This window comes from Nannospalax galili, unplaced genomic scaffold (genome assembly GCF_000622305.1).
Source record: "Nannospalax galili isolate Female #2095 unplaced genomic scaffold, S.galili_v1.0 scaffold620, whole genome shotgun sequence".
Classification (NCBI taxonomy): Eukaryota; Metazoa; Chordata; class Mammalia; order Rodentia; family Spalacidae; genus Nannospalax; species Nannospalax galili.
The window spans coordinates 253,653-271,945 of record NW_008346824.1 but is presented as its reverse complement, the minus strand read 5'-3'; the positions used below and the strand labels follow the sequence as shown (position 1 = coordinate 271,945).

The following is an 18,293-nucleotide window of genomic DNA, read 5'->3' as shown; positions in this document are numbered from 1 at the left end:
CCTTTTTTTTTTTTTTTTTTTTTTTTTCAGAAGCCTTAATTCAAAGATTGGCAGACTTTTCTCTTTAAAGGGCCACATAGTAAATATCTTAGGCTTTGTGGTCCCTATGTCTCTGTCTCAAGAATTTTGCCTTACCATTGTAGGATAAAAACAGCCATGAATGGGGTGTAAGGGAAGGAACATGCTGAGTTCCATTAGATCTTTTCTTTCCATAACATGCAGCAGGCAGATTTGACCTGTGAGTCAAGGTTCACTGGCTCCTACCTTAAGTGAAGTGAGGGTAAAGGGCAGGCATAAAATGGCATGAAATTCCAATGGATGACAGCTAAACTGGCTGCTGTAATCAATATGCCAAAATCGAGTGTAGAAGCTGGGGTGGTGGGTTAAGACACATGAACTTTAACTGCACCGTTCAAAAGCTTACCAATGGAACCTGAAGGGTCCAGGGCGGGCAGGGCCTCCTGACATGACTGTGAATGACTGACTATGTTAGCTTAGGCTGGCACTGTGCCTGGCCAGGATGTGTCCTCAGGACAGGGTCCTCCGTAGGGGGCATTAGCCACCCACAGTGACATTGGTTTCCAGGAAGTAGGAAGTGGGGGTTTGACTCATCTACCAGCTGTGGTTCTCCTATAGGAACCTGTGAAACTCTGGAAATAGAACATTTCTAGGAGCACAGAGCAAAAGAATTAGAGACTGTTATTATGGTTTAGTTTTGTTTGGTTTTTTTGTTCATTCTTGTTTTATTTTTATTTATTATTTTTGTTTTATGTGTATGAGTATATTGCCTGCATGTGTGTAAGTGCACCTGTTTCATGCAATACTCACAGAGGTCAGAAGAGGGCATTACTTCTGAGGTTATGGACGGTTGTTAGCCACTATGTAGAAACTGAATCCATGTCCTCTGCAAAAGCAGCCAGTGCTCTTAACTACTGAGCCATCTCTCCAGCTCCATCATTTTTATTTTCTGAGACAGGGTCTTGTGTAGACCATGTTGCCCTCAAACTCACTATATAGTTAAGGATGACCTTGACCTCCTGAGCCTCTGCCTCTGCTCTCAAGTGTGAGGATTACAGGTATATATCACCATGCTTAGCTCCTATTACAGTTTGAATGTAGAATGCCCAGGTGTTTGAACACATGGTCCCCATATGGTGGTGCTGTTTGGAGGTTGTGGAACCTTTTGGCATGGAATCTGGTTGGCAAAGTAGGAACATGGTATGTGAGAAGTGTGTATGTATGGAGGAGTGGTGAAGGTTTGTAGCCTGATACTGTTTCTGGTCTGAGATCTATGTGCCCTGGTCTGCTGTAAACAAGCCACCTTACTCTTGCTGCTTACAGATAAGATCCAGTCTTAGTTCCTTCTCCACCAGGATGGATTGTATCTTCTGAAACTATGAGCCAAAATAAACACTTCCATTTTAAATTGTTTCCATCAGGTATTCTGTCACTGTAACGAGACATTTAACTAACATAGTTATAGAAGAGGACAGATATCAGCTGTCTTCAAATAGAAAGCAGGGTGGTCACTGGGACAGTGACCCAGAGCCTGAACCATGCCAGCACTCAAGCCTGGCCCCAGTTCAGTTCCAGCATCATGAGCTATGTGGCTGGCCCTGGAGAGATGTGGAATTCCCAAAGCCACAGTGGCAGCCTCTGTAAATTAATCTATTAGCAGACTTGTAATAAAGCACAATGTTCAATGCCTTCCACGTCTTCCACTCATTAAGTGTTAGCTGCTGCTATTACTGCAGTTCTATAATTATTCAGTGATTGAAGGCATGACACTAGCTGGTCTCATGGATGCAGACAGACAAAACCAGAGCCTGAGGCCAGAAGTCCGACTGTCCGGTGGCTTTCTCTTCCTTCTTTTCTCCCTTTCCTTTGAGTTTGCTGGCTTTGCACTGTAATTTCTTTTATTCTCTACCCTTGATGTACAAACACCTCAACATTGCCTTACAGAATTCTACAATTCCGTCTCTATAAAAAAAAATTCAAGGAGACTTTGAGGCCATATGACGTGAAGGATGTGATCGAGCAGTATTCTGCAGGACATCTTGACATGCTTTCCAGGATAAAGTACCTTCAGACAAGGTAAGCCATTCACATGGGAAACAGCTCTGTTCCTTCAACTACCCAGAAATCCAAGCCATGTGACCATAGAGTCTAAAGTGAAGGGCATTCAGCAGTAATCCAAAATGCATCAGAGACACTCAAGAACAGAAATGTCCATCAAGCCTGCTGATGGGCAGACCAACAAGCTTTACTCCAAGCCTCAGGTTGAAATGGAGGTGGAGGGAGTGGCCCTATGGTGATCAGAGGCTGCCCATCCCTTCTAAAGGACATGACTTACTACATTTTTGTTGTTAACTTTCTAAAATGGGAGTTCTGTTTCCAAATAACCTACTTGTTCAAGGCTGCAGAGAAGCTCTGTGACACTGCCATGGCCAAAGTCAACTCCCTGATAGAGACAAGAAGGTATGTGTCCAACTAGCTCCTGACTATGATGTTTAGATACTTACCACAAAATCAGGATCATTGAAACTGGGTGCAGCTAATTCTAAATACAAGATTTCAACCAATTTTTTAAAAAATTCGTGTTATTTATAATTGTGAAAATAGAGAAATAGCATTGTTATTCAGCTACTGATTGCTACCATTTAGGGGTATTTGTTAGATTAGTCTACCACTTTCATTGAGCTCCTAGGTGTTCACGTATGTGTATTGAGAATCCTGTAAGGTATTCATGGCACTAGCACCCTAATTCTGATGAGGAAATGAAAGTTGTAAGGGCAGAGGACTAGCCCTCAAATTGCCCAGTCAGTAAGTTGAAGACCACACAAATAAATATATGTGCATCACATATAATATCATCACAAGATCTAGAAAATAACCCCACCTAGATCTATTAATCGTATTAGTATGCTTATATGTGTATGATATGATCACAAAAATGGGCACATATCTAGTCAAAAGTATGCATGGCATGTGTATATTCTCTCATACAGGAGCCTGAGAGAAATGGACATAATTCGAATTGACATGGGCTTCAGCCTCCGTTTCCCTGCTCCCTGTCTTACTGACTTAATGGGAGCACATCACTGATGAGGTTACAAGTTAGTGATGGTATCAGGTTGGGGGTGTGATTTTTCATAGCCTCACTTCGTTCTTAACTGGGATATCAACTTGGACTGCATTGCATAGTGGCAGGCAGAAAGTCCGAGTTCAATGCCTGCTGAACAAATGATCTGTAAAGAAATTCTCAGCCCTGCATGCTATTGTTTTTGCTATTTGAGAGATAGAGGAAGAAAGCGTGTTGCCCACAACAGTCCAGACTCCAGAAATATCAGCCTGTTTTAATGGTCACAGAATAGATTGTTACACTGTCATGATTTTTTATATTTATAAGAAAATGTATTTCTAGGTGTTGTGGCTAGAAGTTGCCTGCCAGGATGACAAATGACACAACACCAGCCATGTGGATTCTCCAGTGGGCCAGACAGTGTGGAGGGCTGACTTAGAATGATGCCTGGAGTGTCTGTTGGAAATGCAGCTGGGTGTCCAGAGGGGAACCTGAGGCAGGACCTTCTCTGGGTGCATCTTAGTGGTCATCCTGGCACCCCACCCTTGCCCCTGCTCCTGTCCCACAGCATGATGGAAAACATTTCTTCTGTTGATCCTGATACAGAAGAGAAGCAGGTGCTTCGTGCACAGATGAGGGTTCAGGAACTGGGGCTGGCCCATCCTTTCATTGTTAGAGATGTCTGCAAACATCAGGGGCCAACACAGCTGAAAATGGAACCTAGGGTATGGCAGTAAAAATTCTCTAGTTAGACAGTTTGGGAAGAGTGAAAGAGTTGGGAGATGAGATGGGCTTGTAGCACATCTGTAGAATTTTCTGTAGGAAATAAGATGTATCCCCCACCTGGTCTCCATGGAATGTCTCCCTTGGTATCCCCTGGAGATGAGAAAATGGTCCAGACCAAAAGAGATGACAACGTACTGGCGTGGCAGTTTCTCCGTCTTGTTTCTCTCTGTATATCTGTTTCTCTGACCTTCTTCTCTTCTCTTACATTTCCAAATCCACATTTGAATTCAGAAATGGATTTTTTTTCTAGTAAAAAGATATCTTTACACAATCTAATCTTGCCTTTTTCTTTCTTTCTTTCAGAATAGATATGATTTTCACCCCTGGACCTCCATCCACTCCAAAACATAAGAAGTCTCAGAAAGGGTCAGCATTTACCTACCCATCCCAGCAATCTCCAAGGTGGGGCTTGTGGTCGTGGGCTGATGGACTGTTGAGCACAAGATCTATGGAGGAGCCTCATCCCCAGATCTCAGCTTGGGTCCTTTATGTGGGTGAAGTGGTTTCTCCCCTAAAGGAAATGAAGAGCGTTTGAGGGCTGATTCAGGTTGTGGCCGTTTGAAAGTCTGTACCAATGACTTGCCCCTTTTCCAACACCACATAAATTATACTTCTTTCTGTGGTTTTTCTTTTTTTTAATGTTTTCTTTTACTTTTATTTTATGGGTATGTATGTATATGCTTGCATGTGTAAGTGCACCTATGTTGTACAATGCCCTCAGAGAACAGAAGAGGCTGTTGGATCCCCTGGAACTGGAGTTATGGACAGTTGTTAGCTGCCATGTGGGTGGTGGGATTTGAACCTGGGTCTTTTGCAAAAACTGCCAGTGTTCTTAACTGCTGAGCCATCTCTCCAGCCCCTTTCTGTGGTTTTTCACGTTGAAAATAACCAGTTCCTTGAGTTTTGTTAGAAAAGGAAGACTTTTCTGTGTTAGCAAAGCTTATGAATCATTGGCCAGTTCATTTGATTTCTCCTGCACATCTCTTGTGGGCTGATTGATACCCTTCTCAGGACAAAGTTAGAGAACACATTCAGATGTTAAGGCCCTAACAGCATTGTAAGACACAGAATTCTCCCTCCAAAAACTGTTTCAAATTTCTGAACAAGTATGTGTCCTTTATGAAGTCCATTTGCATTTTTACGTCTTTGAGGCAAACAACATAAATGAGTGACGGAACATTATACACTTTCCTTTTAGAAGCAAGAGCATGAGTTTGCATCTACTCTTCAGCCTCAGGCTTGGTGTGGAGTAGGAAGTAGTGGAACCATGGTGCCGGGAGGTTTGCATGCCCCTCTAAAGGAGATGGCTGTTACTATGTTGTAGTTAATCTTAAGAGACTGCTATTCCAGACAGTCCAGTTTTCCACATCTAAATATCAAACTATCTTGGTAAATTCTCCTTTTCATCTTTATTTATTTTAATCAATTGATTAATCAATTAAATAATTAATTTGGAAGTTTTTTTTGTTATTTGTTTTGTTTTGATTTTTGAGAGAAGGTCTCACTACATAACCCTGGCTGGTCTCAAACTGACTCTGTAACCCAGGCTGGCTTTAAATCCATGGCAATCCTCTGCCTCAGCCTCCAGACTACTGGGATTATAGGCATGCAAAACCACACCCAGATAACAGTTTCTCCATTTTTGAAATGGTATTTTGAGGTGTTTTAAGAACTGTGCAGAGCTAGGGTATGATACATAGGATACACCTGCAATCCCAGCATTTGGGAAATGGGCTCAGGAAGATCTTGCATTTGAGGCCATCCTGAACTAGAGAGACCCTATCTCAATAATAATAATAATAATAATAATAATAATAATTGAGATAAAATAAAATAGCATTATGTGAGGTGTTTTCTATGCATACTCAGCTGGACTCTTCCAGCAGACTTCCAAGGCAGACAATGTTGTCATCTCTGTACCATGCATGAGAAAACTGACACTTTGGGAATGTGAACAACTCCTAAAGTCACAAAGCTAAGAGAAAGCATCAGAGTTTGACAGAAGCCCAAAGCAACGAGAAATTGTGGAGCTCATCCTGCATGAATTTATAATGTAAGCAAGCATTTGCCCAGAAAATAAATAAAAGGAAATTCAAAAGAAGCTCTAATTTTCCCATGTTCATTATTGAATTTTGATTAAATATCAAATTGGACTTCCAAAACAATAAAATAAAATGAAAACTACTCAGGACAAAGGAAGCAGTAGTGGTCTGGATGTTGCACTCAGGTCACCATTGTTTGAAATCTGCTTTAACTCAAGACTGTTCAGCCAAAGGCATTAACTTGGCAGAGGCAGAGGCTTATGAGAGAGACGAAAAAGCTACCAAGAAAGAGCCCAATGTGAATGCTTTTTAGTAACAGGGAGGTTCCCTCAAGCCTCTCATCTGCATAGAAAATAAAAATACTGGAAGGAGGGTTGGGCATAGTTGTAACATCTTTAATCCCAGCACTCGGGCGAAGGTAGAGGCAGACAAATTTCTGTGAGCTTGAAGCCAGCGTGATCTACAATAGTGAGTTTCAGACCATCCAGGACTACACAGTGAGACCTTGTCTCAAAAAAGAAAAAATATTGTAACAAACTAGAATTTAAGAAGACACCAATTTTCCATTGTCTGAGAGAAATTCCCACCTTCCTCGTGTTCCCGCCAGCATTACTTCCAGATTCAGCACGTGTTTGCCATTCTCAACATATGTAAAATATTTATGAATTTCAGTCCATAGAATTTCAGAGATCAGACAACTCCTCCACCACCCTCACAGAGCAGAGGTTCTGAGATTGAAAAGCAAAGGAACTTAATGTAAAGGAACAAAATAGTCCAGGTGTTGCTAAGCAGTTTGTTAAACTTAACACAAAGCAAAGCCTCCTTCATAGCAGTCTTCAAGTCTTCCTGCTGTGAAGGCAAACATGAAGTGGGCTTTCCTGACTGCGTGCTAAAGGATTCCTCCAGGCTTTGTCGACATGTGAGTCAGAATAATGGTCCCACATGTGTGGTCTTCCTAGATGGAATGGCCTTGCAAAGTCAAAACAGGTACACCATGATCTCATAGGACTGTTGGCTTTTCCTTAGGAATGAACCATATGTAGCCAGAACATCCACATCAGAAATGGAAGACCAAAGCATGATGGGGAAGTTTGTAAAAGTTGAAAGACAGGTGAGCCCTTCTTTTCCTTCACCGAACTTATTTGCAAATGCCATTGTTTTCATAAGAAGATACCTTCCGCCTAAAAAAGGATGTGGAAATGAATTCCCTGATTCCACTTTTGCTGGCTGGTTCATTGCATGTAAGTTAATTATTGTTTTGACCTCACATTTGCTTGCCTGTAGTACAAGGAATTCAATACCTCATAAAGTTGCTGTGAGGATTCAGTGAGCTGATACATGTGAACTACTCAGACTAATAGCTCCTGTACACTGAATGGTGACCACTATCATGACGTGCTCCATGGTGGTCTCATAAGAGACATTAGTCCTCTGTCCTATATCTCATGGTCTTTTCATTCTCTTTGGCTCTAGTCCCTCCCTGTGAGTGACCTGTATGAGAAGATCAGGCAGGAGGCAAGCTAAGGGTTAGGTGCATTCAAGGTACAAAGAAAACCCCATGTAGCCCATCTGTTTAGTACACTGCAAAAAGTCGCACATTCTAGCATCATGTGCCTAATTTTGCACTAGATAAATGGCATCATCAGTATCCTGTAAGACCTACATCAATCCTTTCATCAGTAACCCAAGATTGGACTCATGTAGAAGAGACAAGAGAAAATGTGAATGATCGGTCTATTTTGGTATATCAAAAATCTTGTTTCTCATTTTAAATTATAATCTTATTATGTTTAGTGCCTCTGTGACCATTCACAAGTTATGTCACTACCCTAGTCACTGCTTCCTTGCATGTGAAATAAAGGTCACAACAGTATTTACCTTGTGAAGCTGTGAGAATTAAGAAAGTCAATGAAATGCATAAAATAGAGTCCGATAGTTGCTATCTTCATATTCGCTGCAACTAAGGCCTGAGTGCATCTCTGCCATTACTATCTGAGCTTTATTACCTCATCTGTCCAGTGAGGTGATTCTCTTACCTGACCTGGTAAACTGTGGATTGTCAGAAGGGGGATAGCACACACACACACACACACACACACACACACACACACACACTCACACAGAGCATTTGTACTCAAACATTCAAATCTGGTCGCACTTTAGGAATGTAAAAGCCAAAACAGAGGCAGCTTCCACCATTGCTCAAAGTCCCCCAGGTGGTCTTCAGTTCTGCAAAACTCCATTCCTGCTGACGCTGCCCTCCAAAGCTCATGTCCCCATGTACACTGACAGCATGTGCTTGCATATGAGGAAATGTTCAGAAATCAAGAACCCCACTCCTTGACTAAAGTAGTATGAGCAAAGCTACCTCCTCCGTCGGGGACAAAGATGGCCTGAGACACTTACTCTTGAGCTACCTGTGTGTCTCCAGCCTTTGACTCCAGGAGGTGCATGCCTATGTTGTTTCTAGATGAACACTAATATTTGTGCAGGGCATTCTGGCAAGAGTCATGGAGGTAGTTGCAGCTGCTTTCATTACCAAGACTTCTGCAAAGCAGGAGCACAGTCTTTCCTCCCAGCCTCTGAGAGCAACCTTCATCCCCAGAGGGAGCAGTGATCCTAGTTCCTTGTGTTTTTCAGGTTCACGACATGGGGAAGAAGTTGGACTTCCTCGTGGACATGCACATGCAGCATATGGAGCGCCTACAGGTACACATCTCTGAGTACTACCCAACCAAGGGGAGCTCCTCGCCAGCGGAAGGAGAGAAGAAAGAGGACAACAGGTATTCTGATTTGAAGACCATCATCTGCAACTACTCTGAAACAGGCCCCTCGGAGTCCCCCTACAACTTCCACCAGGTGCCCATCGACAGAGTCGGCCCCTATGGGTTTTTTGCACATGACCCTGTGAACCTGACCCGAGGGGGACCCAGTTCTACAAAGGCTCAGGCCACCCTTCCCTCCTCCGCAAGTACATATGCAGAGAGGCCTACAGTCCTGCCTATCTTGACTCTCCTTGACTCCCACGTGAGCTACCACTCCCAGACAGAACTGCACGGCCCCTATTCGGACCACATTTCACCCTGCCAGAGACGTAGCATCACACGGGACAGCGACACACCTCTGTCCCTGATGTCCGTCAACCATGAGGAGCTAGAGCGGTCTCCAAGTGGCTTCAGCATCTCCCAGGACAGAGATGATTATGTGTTTGGCCCCAGTGGGGGATCGAGCTGGATGAGGGAGAAGCGGTACCTGGCGGAGGGGGAGACAGACACAGACACAGACCCCTTCACACCCAGCGGTTCCATGCCTCTGTCATCCACTGGGGATGGCATTTCGGATTCCATATGGACCCCTTCCAACAAGCCCACTTAGAAGGGGTCACTGGCTGACTCCTGGTACTGTAGACAGACTTTGTATAGCTCACTTATTCTCACACCCAGCACTTACAGTGGGGACTCCAGTGGCTGTGTCAAGCGCATGCATGTGCGCAGTGGTCCCCCTCTGCAAGCCGGGGCTTCTACTCATGGCCTTCTTCCTCTCGTGTCACCGCAACAAAGCCGCTTCCTTTTCAGCATGGTTTGCATGACTTGACACTATATAAATGGCACCACTAGTCTCTTCTAGAATACACATTTATCTGCTGTTCTTACTTTAATCATGATTGGACCAGTACAGGGAGAATTATTGACGAGCCGTGCTATTTGTTTATTTGGTTGGCTGGTTTGGGTTTGATTTGGTAATCAGAGAGTATAGTTTATTTCTAGGATCACTACCCCGTTGTGTAAAATGCTTCAGTAATTAACCGTTTTCTAAAACAAAGAAAGTTTTTCAACCAAAACACATTGCATTGCAATGAGGCTGCCTACTGAGCAATCAGGAGGGAAAAACGTGACAGTCAGTCAACCTCCAAAACCAAGAATTTAAAAAATCATTTTATTAAGGGAAAGCTGATAAAAACCATTTAAAAGTCTCCAAAGGGACCTCCTGGAATCTACTGTTGTTCAGTACTGTGCTTGGTTTCCCCATCTGCATAAGGTGTTGGTAATCCAAAATGTAACATCTCATGTGTTATGAATTGGTAGGGAGAAACCTCACATACATACCACAAACACAGAAATTAAAATAGTTCCCAATTTATTTAGCCAAAGATAATGAAATTTACCAGAAGTGGGGTGCCCCTCTGGGCAGGAGCTAGAGTCAGTGTCTTCAAAATGAGATTCCAACTCATTCTTCCCTATGTACTTAAGTCCAAAGCAGAAATTAGAATCAAGGGAAATTATCTTTCCCAAATCATTCTATTTAAGAGTGAGAAATTTGGGTCTTGGGTAAAAATGCCCAGAGTCACCTGATTGTCCTATGGAGAGTCAGGATGCAAAACTCTACCTGATGACTCCTCACTGCTCCAGGCTCCTCTCACATTACTGTACTCTTTGCACACCGAGACCCAGAAATCGAGCCAAGACACAAGGACTTCCTGTGAGCAGGAAGTAATCCTCATAGTTTATTAAGAGGGAGGGAGATGCCTGCTTTGACTCCAAAACATTCTTGTTAGATACTTTACATTTGGGATCCAGAAAGAGAAGGACATAAGCAAACTAGTTACAGATATGCGAATAGGGAAAATTCCCAGATTCATCTAATTTCACACCTCCATTTTTCGTCAATGAAAATACTAGAACCACACAAATTTATAAAAACCACTGAAGTGTTCTCCAACAACCTGGAAAGCCCTGCCCTGTAGCACAAGTGTTGATGTTAAGCTCTAGTCACCCCAGGGCCTTTTCAGCCACTTGCTGAAAAGCTCTGATAGAAAAGGTGATTAGACTTGGGCTATACTTGTTAGATGACTAGACTACACCACAGTAGTAGTGTCTTGGTCTTTTCATGCATCTAAGCACTCTTTGTAAGCGGTTGTCATGGTGACCATCAGATGGTAGAAATACTCTAAAGAAGCATTTATGTACGACTGCTACCTGTGCTGTCACTCACAGTGTTATCAAGAGCCATAGTGACCATGGCAGATGTTTTCATGGTTGATGGTTTCACCATTACCTCATGTAAGTATTCTGCCCTGTTTTGGGGAGAAAATCCTCAGAGACTGGTTCCTTTCATCCCACATGCCAGTAGGTCCTGTACAAAAGGCTGAGAATATAATAATGATGAAAGTTTGTCCCCTGATTATAGGAACTTAAAATCAAAGTCTGCATTTCTGTGGACAAAGGTACACACTGCAACTGGCAGTAAGGTATCTACATGGAGAGTCCCCTGAATGGATGGATGAACACTGATCTTGAAGTCCAAGTCAGGAGGTACATAAGAAGAGTCACACACATTAGAAGTAAAGCCTTCCCTCTATGGCTTTTTCATTTGAGTTTCTGGCAATCTGAAAGGCAGAGGCCATGGACCATTTAATCTTGTTCCCCCAATCCTTTCAATACGTTTTCAATAATGCCATAGAGTCTATAATCTAAGAAACCTAATGCTTCTTCCTGGGGACTCGGTTCTTGAATCTGCTTTCCCTAGATTTTTTTGTTGTTGTTGTTTTGCCAGAAATGGCTATGCTGTCTAGCACCAACATGTTGCTAAATTTTTATGCATATGAGTTATTGGAAACAAAGATTTAGAATGAATCAAACTTCCCACATAAGTCCTGCATGCTTTTTTCTAACATATTAGCATTCTTTCAGAACTTCCTAGTATTTGTATATTATAAATAGATGCATTTCCCAGAAATTCAATGGCATTCTTGATCAAGAGTGAGATGTTCTTATCCTCATCAATCTAAAGTCAGAGAAAACACATCAGGTTCTTTTGATTGGAGTTTGCATTATTTTCAAGGCAACCCATAAGTGAGTAGTCTTACTCCCTTGCTTATTCAAAATCAGAGTGGTTTTGTGACAATCACCAACTTACTAGATGTCTCTGGCATCTAAAAAGTGATCTATATCAATGTAGGCACAGACAAAATGCACATTTCATAATGGAGTAATGATAAGAACCTTAAGACCTGTTCTTTCCTATCTAAGAAACCAAGTAGGAAAAGAAAGATGATCAGGAATAGTTTTAATAGCCCTTTTAAAAAAAATTATAGGCAAGCAAACCAAACCTACCCATATGACCTACCCAAGACTGCATGTCTGACATGGCTGACAGCAAGGCCTCAGAAGTCCAGTCTGTGGTTAAAAGAACAGTATGTGTTTATACAAAGGCCTTGTTGTCAGATAATCGCAGGGTGGAGTAATCCAGCAGAATTGGATAACATGTTCCAAAAGCTATGCCAGCGGGTTCTGCACTGCACCCAGGAAACCACAGGGAAACCGAAGTAGCAGCAAACTAAGTATGATTTTCTAGGTAAAACAATGATCTCATTATATATATTTGGCCAATATGTTTTATAATGATATATTTAAATTTTTTAAAAGTAGAGCTAGAAGTGTAATTTAGTGGTAGAGCACTTGCTTATACAGAGAGAGAGCAAGAGAGAGAGAGAGAGAGAGAGAGAGAGAGAGATTTAAGATAAGTTTTAACAAGATCAAAATGCTCATTGAAAAGTAATCCTATTTGGCTGAGAAAAAGAGAAAATGCCTTATAAATGCTCATTAAGCATAATCCTATTGGGATGAGAAAAAAAGTAAGACCAAATATGAAGTTTGACTATTAAATATTATCTCACAGCAAACACTAAAAGCTTTAGAAAATAGAATTGTGGGAAGAAAAAAACACTGAAATGAGAGTTATTTTCAATAACTGGAACTATATTCATTTTTTAAAATTAGAATTCAGCTTGCTACACATGACCCTGATATCATAAAACCCCAGTTTTGTGAAAATTTAACTAGAAAACACCAAAGTGTATAAGTTAAACCAAACTAATTAACCAACAACTATGCACCTTATATGTATTCTGTGAAGGAAATTCCTAGACATTGTAACTTGAGAGTAACTGCCTATAAAAACCCCAAGACAACAGAATCTACTCACAATTCACGAAACACATTCTCATAATTCTGAGCTAGTATGAGAATGCAATAAGGAAAAATTCACTTGATTATTTATTTAGCAAGGTTTATTAAGAACTAGTAAATACCAAGCAACAGAAATTGAGAGATTAGAAAGCCAGTTTCTGCCACAAGAAAGCTGGTAGCCTCAAATGTTGGTGGTCCCTTCGGGCTCTTCCTGCTGGCATCGGAAAACACCAGATTTCATGGCCGCAGACTTCTGCTCACCAATAGGATTGCTTCCTACTGGGAACAAATGGAAGTCAACATAGAAGAAAGTGGAAGAAAAAATTGCATCAAAATGATAATGAACCTGTTACCTCATGGAAAGCAGAATACATTAAACAGAAACTTTGAGTTTGAGTTCATTGTCTGGAGAACTCCAGATAAGCAATGTGGACAGACCTCTGAAGAAAGTACTTGGAAAAAAATAGCTTTCTCCTCTCTAAATCGCTGCCATGATGGAAGCCAGACAAGAAGCTGAGATGCTTCTATTTCATCATACTGACCAAAAAGGACCTGGTACAGGTCATTCCACGGCATCTATCCGAAGAGAAGGGGGTTACTCTGTCCATGGCACCTTCAGATCGAATTCTTTGGGAGAAAAAGAAGATGTGTTTTTAGAAGTTCACTATACCTCTGACAGGGCTGACAGACACCCTGCCTCCCACAGCCCATTGCTTCTGCAGAGGATGCTGCACAGAAGCTCTTCAGTTCTCTCCCACATGTTCCCAAGGGATCGTTGCTTTGATTTCCAAGCTTGAGAGTTTGTCTTCACTTGTCTCCAAAAGCACATTATGTCCAGAGTGAACTTCTATACCAAACAAACCCAAGATTCTCATGCTGCTGGTGTTACACCATTCAAAACTGAGCCAACTGTCTCCTAAACAAAGCAGCAGGTAGTATCTCACTGGTATCCAGCTTAAGATATGTTAGGGGCTTGGTTATCTGTGTAGCTTTCATAGTTTTGGAAACCATAAAATGGTAATGGTGGTGTTAAAGACATGAGAGGGGTATAGGGATGTCTTGTATAAAAATTTGAGACACTCAAAAATATTTAACTCTTCTAGTCTATTTTAAATTTCACATGAGACAATCAACTATGTATTGATGGGCAATACATAGTACAGTGACTGGCATATACCCAGGACTGTTTGATTATTCGTGTTCTGTTTCTACAGTGTGTGTAGACTCCATTGCATCAGTTACTGATATTGTTTCATGTAACTCTAAATTTACACCAGAAAATTTTTTCAGGAAAAAGGGACGATAGAGACACGATCCAAACTATTACATGGCAAGATCAGGCACTTTTAGTTACTCTTCAGTTATGTACCTGTCCACAATAACCATAATTATTTTTCCCATCAAAATGTGGGAGAAGGAATATACTGGAAAGGACAGCAAGAGGATTGGTTCTTAGTGACTAGGCCGTGGGTGTTCTTTTGGACAAAGAGCACCAGACATTGCAATATTCTCTATACAATGATAATTAACACGAGATATCAAACAAGAGGGCTAATTGAATATGAAAAGAAAGTCAAGTGTGATGGCAGTGACTGGACAACATGCTTTCCATGAATGGGACATCTTCAGGAAGAGACTGTGGACTTGCTCAACTTATTCCCCCACCTTTACCAGCCTCAGCTTCAGCATCTCTTTAGGAAAGTTTTGGCTAGTATGTATAGATGCAGTATCATAGATATGAGATGTAGTATCATAGTTTCTGAAATGCTCAGAGCAAGGAGGCGGTCTTGATCACCCAGAAGAGCCATCTCTCTTTTTAGATCAGGAAGTAGAAGCTCAGCGAGCAAGGAATTGTACCGGGTCTCTTGGTGGTTAAATAAAAGATAGAGTAGCAGGGCAAAGCTAGATCTCAAGTCTCCTGGTAACCTGACCCCGGTTCAAATATTAGCGATAAGGAATTATCTCTGGTGAACCCAGAAGATAAATGAAAACGTCCCGCACCCCTTGAGAAACTTTCTGAACCAGGCCTGCTTTGTGAGATTTCATCTCTAAGACTGATGGCTTGAAAGATATTCCTATTTCCTAATGTCTCCTGTCTTCAAAAAGCCCAGCGAAACCTCCTGTGGATGGGCACAGTTGCGGAAAGAAGGAAGAGTGGCCTCTCAACCACGGGACTCCCACTCTCCACCCCTCTGCCAGCACCTGCTTGGTCTCTTGTTTGTGCTGTCAGGCTTGTGCTGATTCTCCTGTTTGGTCCATCACTTGGACTCACTCAGCTCCACTCATATTTCAGTTTACATTATTCTCAGATATACACCCACCAAATGTGGGTTTGATTTATGGAAATGGGAAATGATTTCTTTGGGAATCTGAATTGGCACAAACTTCCAGTTCTACCAAAGTGTCTCTTGCACTGGGATATCTAGGTTTCATCTTGAGTATGGCCTGATTCCTCTCACTTTGTCCCAAGGGATCCCCATGATGGCCAGGTACTCTTGGGCCAAAAACTACATAGAAACAATTCTGCTTAGGATGGCTAATGTCTGTGTCACTAGGATATTACTTTAGGGGAGTAAGGGGGCCTCTCATAACTCGTGAGCATCTCTAGAGGAGGGTTCCACTTGGGCTATGCTGGTACTTGTCAGAATTTGGCAGAAATCCCTAACGGTCTATGTTAAGCCCATTGGTAGGATGTCTTAATGATCCTGGATTGGGCTGATCCAAAAGCTCCTGAAAGAGTCAAAGAGAAAAGTGATAAATTCTAGGATAGTTTTAGTTGGCAAAATTATTTTAAATATTGTTATTATAAGTCTTCTTCTTCTAAGTAGCACTATTTTTAGATTAAAATGTGTCAGAAAACAATGGTGGTTCTTTACATAGTAAAAAGTGGGGCTTGTATAATCTGAGAACGGCTTAATCAGTTGAACCCAGCCTAGTACCTAGGAACGTATGGGACTGCAGTTGGGGACGTAAGAATAACGGAAAACAAAAGCACTTTCAATTTCAGTGTTCTGCTCTCTTCCTCTGTCCCCAAGACTGAAGTCTAGGAGGGGAAAGCTGCTTACCCTAAGCTCTTCTTATTCCCGAAACACATAGTTCTTTCTCCTGAAGGCACGCTTCGTTATTAGTGGAAGCCCATGAAGTAGGTTTCATTGTGTCCATCTTATAGATAAACTGAAGTAGAATGGAAAAAACTTGCCCAGATGCCACATAATACAAAAGAAAGAGCTGGAATTTGACCCAAAGTCATGGACCTCAAAAGCTTATTCTGCTCCCTATCTCCAACCCAGGGGCAGTAGTCTCCCAGGGCAGTAGAAATGCTCCCACATTATGCCCTGTCCCTAAGAAGTCTTTGCCATCCTCTGTGCAATCAGCTTTCCAGTAAAATAATGACAGGCCCACTGGTGCCCTGGAGAGAGGAGGGGTGCCTGTGTCCGCTATTCCTCTTGACTATTCGGCAGGTCCTTTGAGTGGTTTCACAATCCAACTGTCAGGGGCAGAAAATGATGCCACATAAATTATTCACTGGGTTCATGTTGGAGTCCATTAGGCTTTGGAGTTTGGTGACTGCAGTAATCCCACAAACACCCTTTGTTCTCTGTCCCTACAGATCTTCTGTCATTGTTTTTATCTAGCCGAGTTCAAAAGTCTCGTATCTCCACTGACACTCACCTTCTGTCTCTGGACTGTATCTTTATTTCAGGGCTTTGAAAACCTGCAGAAACAAATGAGTCTTTAAAAAATATTCTCTAAGGGGCCAGAAGCGCAGATCAATTATGTCTATTTCTCAATATTAAAAGATGAAGGTTTGCTAACTGTATCCTTCTTTACCCTTCTGAATTCAGTTCCAGGGAAGGGAAAATTGTCTCTGCTCTCTAGCCTTCCCTGAGAGCCAAGCAGAGAATTTGGACAGCCTTTTAGTCAAATAGCAGACCTGGGGCCTTCAGAGAGATAACCTGTGCCAGGTTCTAAAAAGCCAACTTATAAGAATGAATGAACTTCGTCAGTTTTGCCAATTCTTACTGTCTGAAAAAGAAAAAAAACATTCTCTCCCTTGCTTTGGATAGGATATTGCTCTTCTCTGCTTTCCTCTAAGACAGAAGTTCTGGAGAACACCAATCGTGGAAGAACAAACTGCAGTTTCCAATAACGTGAACCACTGTATGTGATTTTAGGTTGGATTTTCTTTCACCCCTTTTTACGGCATAGAATTCTGGTGCCTTGCTCCCTGGATTTGTCTCCCTGCAACAAGTAGGCTCTCCACATTCTGGCTTACACGGGAACACAACTATTCCACAAGTGCCCTTTAGTGCTCTTTATAATATGATTTCCTGTAATTTTTAAACTGTATGTGTAATTTATATTCTGGCTCTGTCCAATATTTGAACAACTTTAATAGGTTGATTTCCATATATATTATGCAAACAATTCTTACCTGATTTTTTTATGTTCTATCTTAAAAATCAATAAAGACTGCACCACTTATTAATAAATAGACGTCTCAATGGTTCTCTAGAGAAATGATACTTGCTTCAGAACATCCCTTTCAGATCATATTATTTACAATAACGGACACTGGCTGACACAACAGAAAAATCCTATCAATGTCAATGGCCTAACACAACTAAGATTATCCAAATCAAATTTCATGTAGATTGTCTCAGTGCTAAAGATTGATATAAAGATTTGGGGTACCTCCTGCATGGACTCCAGTACCCTGGAGTGCCTCTCTCCTAGCCACCAAGCCCAGCTAGGAAGAGAGAACATACCAACTTCTACCTGCCAACTTCTACCTGCCTAGGACTCAGTGACTGGCCACTTCTAGTCACATTTTCATTGACCAAACTCAGTCAAATGGTGGTGACAAGCCTGCAAGGGTTGCTGGGAAATGTAGTCTCTAAGAGAGCTCAGCATGAGGAAATGTGCTTTTGTAGTTGTCTCCCAGGGAATAAAATCAAGAAGCCAAAAACGTCCCTAGAAGTCACTAGAGTTGCAACTATACGTGACAATTTAATTGCAGAATTTGGCAGGTGTTTTCTGCTTACTAGTGGCGTGCATTTCAAATGAATCAAACTAGAACATACCCATTCTCAGTTGTGAATTGGTGAGCCAGTTTTACAACTCTGTCCCCCTAAACATTTGGTTCTTTATATTCATAGTCATCACTTATATAGCATCCTTGCTTTTTTTCATGCCCAAATCTATTCAGTTGAATTCAAGAAATGTTTGTTTATTTACTTAAGATCCATTCACTAGAGATCTACTATGTGCCGAACATTGGGGACAGCATTCCACCACGTCATAGTGCAGCTGTATGAGCCCTAAGATCATTTTGATTCTGTGAGAAGATATCATGGAGACAATGAAGAGTATATGGACACACTAAGTGGGGTGCTGGATCATAGTAGAGGTATA

At 41.7% G+C, this 18,293-nt stretch overlaps 1 protein-coding gene across 2 annotated transcripts in view; it reads left to right on the top strand.

Moving 5' to 3' along the window:
* The window catches only part of Kcnq3 (potassium voltage-gated channel subfamily Q member 3), a 355,041-nt gene extending 345,473 nt beyond the window's left edge, over positions 1-9,568 (top strand). The window contains exons 12-15 of one of the 2 annotated variants that reach the window (XM_029568359.1): positions 1,963-2,094; positions 4,172-4,234; positions 6,937-7,021; positions 8,551-9,568. In XM_029568359.1, coding sequence (XP_029424219.1) covers positions 1,963-2,094; positions 4,172-4,234; positions 6,937-7,021; positions 8,551-9,285 — 1,015 coding nt within the window. In that variant the 3' untranslated portion in view covers positions 9,286-9,568. Of the gene's footprint in view, positions 1-1,962; positions 2,095-4,171; positions 4,271-6,936; positions 7,022-8,550 lie in introns of both variants that reach the window. The other variant, XM_008843178.2, reaches the window with a different exon arrangement.
* The last annotated feature ends 8,725 nt before the right edge of the window (positions 9,569-18,293 follow it).